Source organism: Leuciscus leuciscus (genome assembly GCF_965113295.1).
Source record: "Leuciscus leuciscus genome assembly, chromosome: 21".
NCBI lineage: Eukaryota > Metazoa > Chordata > Actinopteri > Cypriniformes > Leuciscidae > Leuciscus > Leuciscus leuciscus.
In genome coordinates this window covers 7,712,678-7,727,505 of record NC_138745.1, presented here as the reverse complement: position 1 = coordinate 7,727,505, position 14,828 = coordinate 7,712,678, and the positions used below count along the sequence as shown (strand labels likewise).

General features: G+C 37.4%; 1 protein-coding gene across 2 annotated transcripts in view; it reads left to right on the top strand.

The window, feature by feature from the left end:
• pcdh15b (protocadherin-related 15b) overlaps window positions 1-14,828 on the top strand; it is a 225,185-nt gene that overhangs the window by 94,649 nt on the left and 115,708 nt on the right. For both annotated transcript variants that reach the window (XR_014201008.1, XM_082151481.1), the window contains exons 13-14: window positions 876-1,010; window positions 13,501-13,650. Coding sequence is in view for 1 of the 2 variants with exons in the window: in XM_082151481.1 (XP_082007607.1) it covers window positions 876-1,010; window positions 13,501-13,650 (285 nt within the window). In the remaining variant the exon portion in view is untranslated. The remainder of the gene's footprint in view (window positions 1-875; window positions 1,011-13,500; window positions 13,651-14,828) is intronic.

The following is a 14,828-nucleotide window of genomic DNA, read 5'->3' as shown; positions in this document are numbered from 1 at the left end:
TAAACCTCACACGCAAATATATATATATATATATATATATATATATATATATATATATATATATATATATATATATATATATATATATATATATATATATATGTCATGCACTTTTTAAGAGGTCTGCAACAGTATCTGCACTCAGATCACATAATGCACAGTGTGCCATGAAAAATGTATGTATTGCAAGGGCATAATGGCTGATTTAATAGTCTACATAGATTGTAGTCCTGCAGGAATTCTAGGGTCCGGCAAGAATTTGAGCAGGTATAAACCACAATCTGCTCTTTTAGATAATGGTTGGTTGGGAGTGAGTGTACCATGTGAAATATCAGCATTCATACAGATGGAAAATTCTTAATGTGATTTCAGTAACTCTAAATTTTTCTAAGTATCTTTGTTAAAGCAGATATTTCAATAAAACATAGTAACAAAATATTGTTAGATCATACATGATATTATGTTTTTCCTATCCCATATTATGTGCATAAAATACAACGCTATTTTAACCAATTTTGTTAGCATGAAAGTGCTTTTTCAGCTGCTCTCTGAGTCTTGAAATGCTGTTGCTCTTGTATAAACTCTTTAGATATTTATGCTCCTCAATTTAGTTTGATATATCAGATATCAGTGCCTTTAACTTCACAAGTCGGTGCTTCTGGCTCTTGCACTTTCTTTCAGAAGGTTTTGAGTTGTTTATCTTTCTTATGACTTGTTTTCTTGAGTTCTCCTTACAGTGTGTTTCTCTAATGCACTAGGTCTATGAGTGTTTTCCCATTCATAGCAATTTGTGTAGCCATATTCCCAGCATGCTCTATCTTCTGATGTCTCTGCATTCTGACACGGGTGTTTACGGTGATTTATTTCTACTGCAGACGAAAGATCCTATGGTGCGCATCTCTCTGGACAACTACAACAGCATCTTTGCAGTGACGCCCAGTGGGATGGCACGCTACCTGACACTACTGAGGCCCGTGGACCATGAAGAACAGCCGAGTTATGCCTTCACGGTAAGGGCTCCGTGCCACCTTTCCTTGACAAGCCTGCTTAGCTCAGTTTCTGTCACTGGGGCTGGCAGCTTTCATGTCAAGGACTTTGTCTAAACTCGCTTCTCCACACTCGATTTTTCTCTCTGGGGTTATTTTTAAAACTGCATAATGCACTAAAGGAATTCTGATCGACTGCAATCCGTGTCGTTGTATAGATTCTCAATGCAAGTGGAAATATTTTTTATTATATATATATAGAGTCTGAACTGAATTTGGATCAATAATGCCCTTTTACAAAGTCTTGAGTTGTTTTTGTTTTTGGGGGCTACTTAGAATATATTTTTATGTTTGAATGTTCACATATTTTACATTGTTGCAGCACCTCTATTCACAGTCTGTCTGTAACTCTCTGTTTAGTTCTGGTGTCTATGAAGCCTTTATGTCCGAAAAGCTCAGTGTGTTCTGATTGGTCGGCTGGACCAGTGTGTTGTGATTGGTCAACTTCTTGGTCAAATGTCATGCCACTTAGCATAACCATGAGTTTCATCACACTACTAATGCAACTCAACCAGGCCTCGCCTCAAGACTACAGTTGAGCCGTTTCAGGGAGTTCAGAAACAGTGTGCACTGACTTTCTTTGGAGTAACATTGTGCTTTATAACTTTGCAGAATTTTTTCATGCTCAAGCAGCAACATTACACACCAAGAAATAAAATAAAAAAAAGTTGAAAATGTAAAAAAACGTGTTAAATGTATGTGTGAAACCATAATGAAACCATCATACACACATACACTCATACATGTGAGTGTACACACCCTAATCATTATTTCCCAAAAATGTTTTAAATACTGTATATATTTTGAAGTTTATTGACCTCGACACAGTCATGAGAAACTGTTTTGTTACTTTGTTCCTGAACATTTTAATCACACTATTTATTTTATTTTATTTTATTTTATTTTATTTTATTTTATTTTATTTTATTTTATTTTATTTTATTATGCTTCAAATATGTATAATATTTTAACAAAAAAGGCTATACTTGAACTATTTGATTTTATTCATACATTTTCATACATTTAATGAAAAATCTAATTTTTATGTATTTTTGAATTGTAACTTTAATTTTTTAACATTTAAATATAATTTTTTTTTTTTTTTTTATATAAACTTAAGAGTTAAATATGCAGTACAGAAGATTTAGCCCATAAGACGTAAAATTGGAAGTTACTCACTGGGGAACATTGTTTTTGTAATTACATGAGATGTGCTTCGGCTCAGCACTTGTACACAGATTAATGTGATGGTTTGAGGCATACTGGTATACCTGTGATTAAAGTCAATGATTTTATCAGAGCAATTTTCATTAACAATGGCAAAATTCACACCCTCCAAAAAGAAAGGACATAACTTAAAAAAGGCAATTATCCATACATTGTCTTTTGAGTAGATAACTGTCTTCTACTGATGTTTTTATTCAATGAAAACGTCTCCAATTCTAAACCATTATTATAGTATTACCATTGTGAATCGGGATAAGGAAACAGTTTTGAAATTCTGATATGTGATATACTTGTACAATAATTGATTTCTGTTGTTTGTTTAGCCAAAACATCTTCTGTAATGCAATTTTTAATAGTGTCGCTGTTTTTAGTAAGTTACTCTCCAGCAATACTAAATATCACAATGCTGCATCAGGTCACATGGACAGTGAAGGCCACTGTGGTGCCATCAGTTCATTCTCTCTGGGTCCTGCTATTCAGTTCATAACAGCACCATATTTCACTGTCTTTCAAACTGTATTATGAATATAAGCAAATCTCAGTTTGGTAACATGGAGGTTGCTGTTTTCCTAACATTTGTTCTTGGTGGCGAATGGGTTTGTATTAACGCTGCTAAGCACGTCCATGGTTATTTTAGTCTCTGACATATATTACAATGACACAGTGGAGTGGAGTGTATTATTGCCCTGCTGGCTTGTTAATGAGAGAGAACAATGGTATTTTTAGAACCAGGGAAATTATGGTAGTATGGGTCATACTATTATGACCTACACAAAGGATACACAACTGCATCTCCCTGGTTAATGGAAACACATTTTCTGTGATTACGCATGTTGGCACACTTACTTGTCAATACGCAGTTAACATTTTTAGCAGCATTTTCTATGAAGCCAGAATAAATAATGTGTTTTTATTATGTACTTTTCATTATAAATGTGGTGTAGGGCGCTCTGGATTGAGATGGCACCTTTGTTGTCAGGCATCTGCATATGTGATGTATGCAATATTTTTTTTTTTTTAAAAGCATGTAGTGTCATTCAGTAGCTGAGTTTGGTGGAGTTTAGTGAAGTAGCTAAAATCATTTTGTTCTATTCTAAGTTAACAATGAGATAAGCAGTGAAGCACTAAACACTACTCCATACAAAATTAACAATCCATCCAAGTGTGGGGCCCCAAACCAGACAAAAAAAAAAAAAAAAAAAAAAAAAAAAAAGAGAGAGAGAGATTACACCTGCATTTATTTAAATGTCAGGACATTACCGTAATGGAGGGATTACTGAAATGTCCTGGAAATGTGAATGAACGCAGGTGTATTCTTGGAATTGTATGGCACTGACTGAACCCGGAAAAAGGTGCATTTTCAGCAGCCATTACTCCAGTCTTCAATGTCACATGGTCCTGATTTAGCAGTAGTAGATGCTAACCTTACTTCTCAGTGGCATATAAAGATGAAATTTCAATTTTAGAAATGGTGCCTTTCAATAATGAAGCTAGCTTACACTCACTGGAGATACAAATCCTTGAATTAGTTTTTGAGCAGAGGGGGCCGACATGAAGGACTCCACCGAAGTGGCACCCTGGAGATAACTGAGATGTCTGAGCTTTCCAGTTTGACATGGCAAACTTTGCACATGTGATAAGCTCTTGAAGCACCTCGCTGAGATGATGTCATGACTGTATGATTGATTCCCCTTTCAATGTCTTGTTGCAACAGCAATTTTCTATTGCATTATTTTTGTACAGTGCACTCTTACAGTGTGTATATATATATATATATATATATATATATATATATATATATATATATATATATATATATATTAGGGGTGTAACGGTTCACAAAATTCACGGTTCGGTTCGATACGATTACGATACACTTGTGTCACGGTTCGGTACGGTTCGGTTCGGTACGTTTTCCATAGGCTACAGCAAAAATAAATAAATGCCAGAGAAATTTCCTTGAATTAATTTTTTTTTTTATTATTATTTTATTTAATGAAACTAACATCATAAAGTATGATTTTTTTTATTTATTTTTTTTGTTGCTTTTTTTACTGAGCAATAATGGAGCTATACTTGACTCTTCTTATGAGCATATAAAACAAAACAGCTCCTTGGACAAAATGAAATGTAATATTGTAGTAGCCTAGTAGGCTAGTTATAAACAAAGGTTTATTTTAGCTCAGATTAACATTTGAGGGCAGCAATTGTATTCATAATGTCAAAATAAAACAGACGTAATGTTACTTGAAAGCATTATAGCCCACTATTCCTGACAAACTTCCATACCTTGCAGTTCGTGTTACTACAGTAAATCCATTCCACGGTGAATGTTGCTTATCTGTGGACACCGGCCAGTTCATTCATGGCACGATGTTTCTTCCTGGTTTCCACGTCAGCGCTGTTTGATCCGTTAATAACAGAGAAATGTGCATGTTTCTCACTAGATCTCGCAGCGATGTTATTACTTAAGTGGCGAATTCAAAAAGCATTTGAAATTCAAATGCTTTCTTTACTGGTCTGGATCTCTTTGCTGTGTGGTGTTGCTTGATCAGGCTCGCGCTGTCGCGCATAGGGCTCGCGAGTCCCGCTTCACAGGTCAAAACTAATAAACGGTCCACACAATAAGAGTAGCTCAGTTTCGTTCCTTACATTGCATTTGCCAGTTGATGTTGTGGTCGCGCCAGCCTCTATGAGCGCGCTTGCCACCCGCGACGCGCCTTCATTTGAAATAACGAAATTTTGGTCGGCAGAAAAAATGGTCCAACGAACCGTTCGGTACGTAATGCGTACCGAAAACCGAACCGAAAGCCTCGTACCGAACGGTTCGATACGAATACGCGTATCGTTACACCCCTAATATATATATATTAGAGGTGGGCATAGATTAATTTTTTTAATCTAGATTAATCTAGATTAATTTTGAAATTAATCTAGATTAATCTAGATTAAAATGGCTCATTTGAATTCTGCCGAAGGCATTCAGAATATGTGTGCTACCCAAATAATGACTATAAAAGTAAGTCTTTGAGAACGGGTTTCTCAAGCCAGGTGGCGCATTAGACCAGGGGCTCATCTCCTGTTTCCAAAATGCATCACAAACTGCTTGAGAAAGCTGTTCTACTCATAGACTGTAAAAGGTTACTACTGTACTGTTACCGTCCGTAGGCAACATTAGGTAGGCCTATGTTATTATCAACTACTATAGGCTATCAATTAGGGATGGGCGATATGGCCTAAAATCTATATTGTGATATACATTGCAGCCTCTTGCGATAACGATATACAGTATATTATAATAAAACCATTTCAGAACAGATTACACAGACCCATGCTAAACAACTGCTAAATGTATTTTTTTTTAAAGGGTGTATGTAGTTTTGAGAACATATATTGTGCAAAACTGTAAGTATACAACATAATTTTGCAGATAAATAAAATTTAAGTACACTAGCTGCAGAGACTTAAGTAGGTCTAATGTTTATTACGGCTTGGAGCTTATGAAACCCCAAATTTTAAATTAGAATATTGTCTAACTGATGTCTTTTCAGTTAAAAAGAAACACAACAACGATTCTTAAAATCGAGATTATGTGCTACACCACTAAGATATATTGGAATGGGAATAATACGCGCGCGCTGGTATTCAGTGATATCATGTTTCGTTTTGAATTTGAGGTGGTCGAACGGATTAGTCGTGTGTTAACTTACCGAACTGTTACCCCACACACTCTGTATTTAGTTTGCTGCTGCTCGTCTGACGGCTTAAACCCGAACCAAGTCCAAATAATGGATGTTGCACTGATCTTTTTCACCAGCTTTCACTTTCAGCCGTGTTTACTTAAGATGACGACGAATATGCGTTGCAGCCGGGTTTACCTCGCGGCCGCGGGTAGATTGCGTCATCATAGCTTGTGTAGTATAGAGCCATCTCCCAACCCAACTTGGAGAATAGATTAACGGCGATATTTTTTTTATCGTGCGATAAGAGTCTCGCGTTAACGCAGCACGTTAACGCCGATAACGGCCCACCACTAATATATATATATATATATATATATGGGGATGATTAGGAGGCCATGATGGACTTAATGTTCAAGTTTGCCAGATATGTGCAGATTCTGCACAATACGCTATATTTAATACATCATTGATGATTCACGAGTTGAGTATTTGCGCTAAATCTGCGCAGATTTGGCTTACACGAACTTTCCCAGCAAAGTGAGTAAACGTAATGAGTAACCCGCCAAATTGGCTAGTGATTTGACAATTGATATTTACCTGCATTTGGTGGGTGTTAATTTCAAACCCTGAATGTGATGCATGTGATACACCTGGACACATCATCAAGTGATGTTTCCTGGGGTCATCAGGTGATTTGGCCTTGCCCAGGGGATCCAGCCAGGGTTGATCAAGCCCCAACTTGTGTCCAGGTAGCACTACCCCACCCACGACTCTCCTCTTCTGATCCACAACCACCTCGAAGCAACTTCCACTGGCTTTGTGGCCGACTTAATGCCCCTTTGTCTACGGGCCCCTTTGATGCCCAGCAAGTTATAGGCCCTGCAGAGAGACTGAGCTGCGAACCCTCTGCACCCCACCTCAATGGGCTCACACCTTGCATTCTAGCCGTTAAATCGTCTCTCTTGTACCAGCTCAATGTACTTGGCTCAATGTACTCTTCCTCTCATTGGCCTCCTCAAGACAAGTAAGGTCTCCTGTAAGTTCTAAGAGGATAATCTGCTAGGAGGCTTCTGAGATCAGGCATACCATATCTGGCCTTAGCGATGTAATGGCAACAGCTTCTGGAAACTTCAGTTCCTCAATTCGACTTTGAGCTCTCAAGCCTGTGCTGCTGTTAGCAGGCCACATGAGGTGATTCTGACAGCTGGTGTTACCTTCTCCCCAGCCCTGACAAAAGGGAAAAGTACAATACATACAAACTTAATAGCCCATTATTAAGGCAAGGCAAGTTTATTTATATAGCACATTTCATACACAATGGCAATTCAAAGTGCTTTGCATAGAAGAAATTAAAATAATAAAAAGAAATAAGAATAATTAAAACAGTTTAGAAAAATAAAATACAGCACAGTACAGTACAAACAGTCGGACGAACAGCGGCACAGTGCTCATTCATTAAATGCACAGCTAAACAGAAGTGTTTTGAGTCTGGCTTTGAATGTGACCACTGTAGGAGCACATCTGATCTCTTCTGGAAGCTGGTTCCAGCTGCGGCTGGCATAATAGTTAAAAGCGAACTCGCCATGCTATGAGTGAACCCTTGGTATATCTAGCTGATATGATCCTAATGATCTGAGTGATCTGTTGGGTTTATATTCAGTGAGCATATCTGCAATGTATTGAGATCCTAGGCCATTGAATGATTTATTTACCAGTAATAATACTTTAAAATCAACCCTAAATCTAACTGGGAGCCAGTGTAAAGACCTGAGGACTGGTGTGATATGTTCATATTTTCTGGTTCTGCTCAGAATCCTGGCGACAGCCTTCTGTATGAGCTGCAACTGTCTTATGGTCTTTTTGGGAATAAAGACCATTACAATAACCCACCCTGCTGGTGATGAAAGCATGCACAAGTTTCTCTAAGTCTTGTCTGAAAACAAAGCATCTAATTCTTGCAATATTTTAGTATTTAGATAGTATGCTGATTTAGTTATTGCTTTGACATGACTACTGAAACTAAGGTCTAACTCTAGTGACACACCTAGATTCCTGACTTGATTTTTAGTATTTTAGTGACCCCTAGAGTGAAGGTATGCGTTCACCTTGAGAACTTTATCTTTGTTTCCAAACGCAAGGACTTCAGTTTTGTCTTTGTTTAACTGAAGAAAGTTTTGGCACATCCAACTGTTGACTTCATCAATGCATCGGCACAGGGAGTCAATGGGGCTGTAATCGTTAGGTGATATTGCTAAGTAGATCTGTGTGTCGTCTGCATATAGCTGTGGTAAGCAGAATTCCTCAAATAAAAGTTAATCAACATAAATCAGCACGTCAAGGTATTGTTGTTCATTATCACAGCAACCACTGAACACACTTCAATGTACGGCCCACGGACTGTTGGCTAAACATCTGATGCATAAGGCACACTAAATAGGAAATACTTCGGGATTTTTGAAGTCATCATTAGGTGAATTCTAAAGGGAGTTCTGGAAGATGTGTGTCACAAAGCCGTTGTGATACCAAATCCCATCATGGAAGAGGAAAGCTATTGTGTTTACAACTGTAACAAAAGAGCGCTTATTGAGATCAGTTAAAAGCTGGATTTTCAAAAGTATGTGTTGTATGGTAAGTTCACAGCATAGACATTCAATAGTTTTACACGTCTGTCTGTTAGGGACATCGAGTTCAGAGTTTCACGTCCCTAAATATGACGCTGAACAAAACGAACAGTGATTGCTTGCTGTACATGTCAGTCAGACGGCCTCTTGGGGCTGTTCTTGGCCAATGAAAGCTGTTATGGAGTCCAGACCTTCTGCCATTTGTCTGAAGGTCTGGCTTTGCAAGAGTAGGACATCCCTACACTTAACGCTTCATACTTTGCCTTTTGTTGATGTCACAACTCCTAAATTAGGCCTAAATTAAGCCTAAAGGTAAGTCGCACTTTGCAAAATGATGCTTCTTTTATATTTTTCCCCATGTTTTCTTTTTTAAATTAATTTTACAGGAGATTCATCTTCTTTCTTAGATTGATGCAGTGAAGAGGAGGCAGGAAATTGTGAGGGAGAGAGGAGTGGGTTTAGATAATTGCATTCCCCATACCAGATGCAAATTTGCATCTACCACAAGAGAGCCACAACTCTGACATGTCAAGTGCATAGGCACTACCTGACAGATATCACTGAAATATTTGTCCTGTGCAATCACGTCTGTCTGACTGACTGACAGACTTACAGCAAACAACATTGAGGGGGGTGGCTTATGCTCCCTTTTTGCCAAACCTTGATGACCAGGGGCCTGTTGCACCAGCTGCCTAATTGCAACTTAGCCTAATTGTGAAGTAAAAAGGCACTAAGTTTCAACTTACGCACTACTAAATATTTGTGTTGCGCCATTAAACTTAGCTGAAACGTAACTCTGCATATAAACAAATTATTTACGAAATCCTCCAATAAGGAGTAACCATTGGACTAAAACAGTATTGATCAAATTGCATCAAGCTCATGTTTTCCTTAGTTTTGCACAGTCGAGTCCATAGCCTGTAAAGTTTACTCCACTTGATAGAGTGCTTGAACACAGGCGGTCAACACATGCATGCAAGGAAGATTATCCCTTGTCCAGTGTCTGCGTTATTTCTCTCCAAATCTTATGAGCGATAAAAAAATGTCTTTGTACTTTTCTATTATCTAGTAGTTTATCGTTGTTCTGTCTCCTCTGCTTATTTTTCAACTTTGAAACAACTGCCTTATGAACAAACTAATTAGTGAAAAAAATGCATACATGCATATAGATTATATGACAGTATGCGCTTACTATACTGATGGAATTCATGTCGTCAAGATTAATTGTCACAATACACATTGTTTCAAAGAAGCTTTGTAATATCTTCATGCCTTTTGAGATATGCTATATATTATATATCACTATAAGTGAGTATACTCCATGTTTGTGGATAAAGTTAGTCAATGTTTATATGATAATACAGTTTACATTTTGCAATGGTATTTTCAGCTGTGATTTGCTATACTGTAGTATTTATTGCTTTACATAAGTATACTGAATGTATGCAAGTAAGTAATATTTACTATATATCCAACTTTTAATATATTCCTGGGGGGTAATGTCGTTAATTTTTTTGGACGATATAACAATCAAGAAGTTGAAATTTTAGATGTATAGTGTGTAAAAGGCAATGTATCCGGTGGGTTTTTCAGTAGGCATTTCTCAACATGTTTTCACCGTTGAAAAGACCTTCGTGCCTGATTCTATAGGAGTTTATAATTACGATATGAGAAGACTAAATTGTGGAGAGGTCACCGACTGAATGCTGATTCTCAGTCAGACGTGCGTTAAGGTTGGCTCGTGGGACGTGTGCTGTGGGACTTAACATTCACTGCACTCCACCTCACTCCCGCCGAATTCATTCAGAAACTGAAACCAGCTGGTCTCGTCTAAGGGAACAGAAGAGTCCGGGTCCCGCTGGTGATGTTACTGTGCCGTGTTAGGCTTGTGCATCACATACAAATGGCTGCTTAGAGATGCCATTATCTGTTTTGCGACAAGATCAACTTTGTTTGCCAAAGCTGTGGAATATCAAGTATCTCATTTGTCCTGTCTTTGAAGCATTGTTTTCACTCATTTAAATGAGTCTGTAGGGCAATGTTGATCTATCCATGATGCGGTAAATTTGTAGGAAAGTGTTCCCTGAAATAACACTGACATTTTTTAGGTCCTCCATCGATGAATTATCATGTTTCAAAGCAAACCCTTAATACAATTGACTGTGGTGACAATAGTTTCTGCCAAAAAAAAAAAAACATTGTCACTACACTATCAGTAAGTACTGTCATAAAAAAAGAAAAAAACTATGTTGTTATAATTTGTGAAAAAACTATGCAAAACAAGGTGCCAAAAATGCTAAGTTGTTAGCATGCTGTGATGGAAGTTCTTAGTGGCTTGTGACATTGAGGTTGCTGAAGTGTTGTTAGGTAGTTACTAGGGTGTTGATGGTGGCTGCTTAAGCCCAAATTATACTTTGTTTTGTTGAATGCACAGCCCTTTGAATGTCTACTCTAGAACACAATGTCTACTCACGCACAAACATGCGTGGGGAGAAAAATCCGGAGACCTATACAATACAAAACACAAAACTAGATATTTTGAACACCCGGTAGAAAATATATACATCAATAATTAATCATACTTAGAGGTTGTGATTCTGAGGAGCAAACTGGTCCAAATAAACTGGGTACTGACTCATCTTTCAAGGGCAAGCATTTTGCGAATCCCGCGTTGAACTCTGAGATTTGAGAAGCAGTCGTCAGTAAAATGAAGTGTTTGAAGGTGGGTCAAGTTGTTGGCGGGCGTAAAACGTACAACATACTGTAGGGGGGAATTATGCGATTGTCTTTTCTAGTGACATAGAATCCTAGAGTCCATTCTTTCTTTTGGGAGACAATAGATTTATTTATCATGCACCTTCGACTTTAGAACTTTGCAGAACGTTTACAATCACAAACAGCTATATTACACACTGTATGAAAGGGAATATCAATATTACTTTATACTTGGTCTTAACATCTGATGCCTTGAAGCAAATGGTGCTGCTGGAGTTGACCGTTCCCTGGAAAGAGCGGATAGCCCGCGAGTGGAAGAGGGCTAAGTACCTCGAGCTGGTGGAGGCTTGCACAGGAAACGGGTGGAGGGGCCGCTGTGAACCTATTGAGGTGGGATTCAGGGGATTTCCAGGGCAGTCTCTTCACCGGGCACTCAGGCTTCTTGGTATTAGAGGTTTCAAACTGAGAAAAGCCACCAGAAAAGGCGCTCACGGGTGTCTGTGGATCAAAAGGGGAGACCCATGGTGTAGCACGCTGTTTGGAAACAAACCGGAGACTGATCACTCCTGGTTGGGTCGCCCAGGTGAGGGTATCTGATGATCGAAGACATGGAACACCCTATGAACCTGGGTTCATCACTGAGGATGTGTCTAAGCCGCGCCGCACCATCCAGATGTAGATGGTGTTTCTTCAACCTTCTAACTGATTGGTAGTGTATAACCTACTGTATTGTTCATGCTTACCCTAGTATACAAACAGCCCCCCTGAGTCCCCCTAATATTGAAATCCTAGAATTGCCCCTGGACAGCACTTAGAACCAAGTGTCTGAGTGCAAACGCACATGAGCCTCATTGGCTTCCTGCGAACATCATCTACTTTGACCCGCTCTCAAACACTGTAGTAGTAGCTGAGGCCTGGAAGAGTTTGGTTTGTGTTGTAAGCATGTCGAAAAGACGCTGTTTTCTGCATTGTAAAAGCCATCCACTTTGCATGCTCTTCCAAAAGAAGGGGATGAGGGCTCAAGCTCGAATTGATACGGTAAAACCAACGCCAGTGTTACTGTTCGGATCACTGTGTATACGAGTGCGCTGTAAGCAGTAGACCCATCACAACAGACTGGGCCATCTGACCAACCAGAGCAGAGCTCTCGGAAAGGAGGGGTTTAGAAAGACTGAATCCTTTGTCGAACCGTTCCAAACACTGTGAGAAAAGAAGTGATGTTGCAATGTACTGTATATTATGAGAATTGTTTTAGTTTTTTTTTACTTTGGATGAATGTAAACCTATTGTAGGAAACCTTCAAAAAAAAGACAGCATTTAAATTCATAATGTTATACTATGCTACACTATCCAGTTTGCCGCTATACTGTAACATATTCACTGTGTACTGTAAATAGAAATAGGATTACCTTTTCTTTGAGAAATTATGATTTTTAGTCCACACAGATAGAGTGTACTACAGTGTACTACAGAGTGTAATGTTGGTTAAAGTGTTCACTTCCAGTGTAACTGACTTCTTTATTTGTGAAAAATACTGTAACGGGATCTAATAATCAAGTTCAAATTAGTTCTTTTTTTTTTTTTGTTAATATTATGAAACACTTCTAAATTTGCTAAATTGCTATCTGTAAATCAAATAGTGTGATATCATATAGGCCTATATCGGCATTCATATCAGCATTGATATATATATATATAAAAAAAGACATCATCGACTACCAATTATCAACATGTTTTTTATTTATTTGTGTTGTATTTTATTCATAATATTTGACTTGACTACATCCTTTTGTGCTCGAGCTTCTGCTTTTTTATTCCATGTGGAGGTTGACAAAAACACTTCACCCTTCTCACAGCACAGTCTACAACCTCTCTGTGATGTCCCATTAGTCTAGTTGACAGCTAGTGAGGCAGTTGGGAGTACCGCCAATGGACTGTTCTCTCCACGCAAGAGCTTTCATTTGAATAATTTGGCTAGGCCTATGCTATCACAATAAGCAAAGGGAAAATGTTATGTCACAGTATATGTTTGCTGATGTGTAATTAGCAGCAATTTTAATACTTTGCTTTAAGCCTTTCCTTTCTAAAATGGCTGATTTTCAGTGATTCATCTGTGCACAATGTGCAATTATGAAATTAAAAAGCAAATGTGGTTCTTATCAATGCCTTTCTCTGCCTCACGGTTTTATTACTTGCCTGTGTCTGTAGATGATTGCCTCAGATGGAGTTCAGGAGAGCTCTCCAGTCTCTGTTAATATCACTGTGATTGATGCCAATGACAACACACCCACCTTTCCCAACGTCTCCTACAGTGTGAATGTTTACACAGACATGCAGCCTGGGGACACAGTCTTACAGGTAATCATTAAGTTATGCTTTTACTGCAATAAAATCACTTTCTTTATTAGCATTTCGTCTTGTTTTCCAAGGAAGACATCTAAGCATCCTCTAGTTTAGCTCCAACCCTGATAAAAACTCACCTGGCTTTCTAGTAATCCTGAAGACATTGTTCTGGTGTGTTTGATTAGGGATGGTAGACAATGGCCCACCAGGACCAAAGATGCCCATCCCTGATCTAAAAATAATTTACTTTTAGCCTCATTTTAAGAAAAAAAATATTATTTTGTGGTTTATATATACAGCCAGAAAAAAATTACCCATGGATATATTCTCTGAAAATATCCATTATCTTAATATTTTACTAAATTTTTCTTCTACATTGATCTTGTGTTAGTGATGTTTAGATATGTTTTCTGGAAAACAAGACTAAATGTTTTTTTTTTTTGTTTTTTTTTTTTGCTTTTCAACCTTAATCCACTCATTTGAATTAATAGCTGTAGTTCCCACATTTATGAGGGGCTTATTGCTAGAATAATTGCTCAGATCTCGGTTTAATCTTTGTCTTAACCGGAATTTTCTTTTGAAATGTGTGCATAACTGATACTCTTTGCTATCAGGACATGAGCAGAGCACAGATTTGCTCTGACATCTGACAAAATTAACCCCTGAAGTCAAAATTAAAAAGTGCAAGTTATATCATCTAAAAGGTTAACTGCTCCAGTGTATGCTTGTAGTTGTCACTTTATAAAGGTTCTGAAATAAATCCTTATCTCTCTGGCTGAAGAATCAGTGAGTCGAAAACATCAATGCTACATGGTATTATTGTAATTCTCACAAAACATGTCTGGGTCACATTTCGTATTTCATAAATAAAAAAATAAAAAAATTTATGCTACCTTATATATATATATATATATATATATACAGTATATATATATATATATATATATATATATATATATATATATATATATATATATATATATATATATTGTTTTTTGTTTTGTTTTTTTGCACATTTTTGTTATTCATTTTTTTTTCATTTGTGATTCTCATTATTGTATTACAGTAATTACAGTAATTTTATTATTATTATCATTATTAAAGTACCATCTATATAAGTATTTACGTTTATGTTAATCATTTATTACTGTATAAATTAAAGACAGTACAATCAATACGACCCTGAGACATAA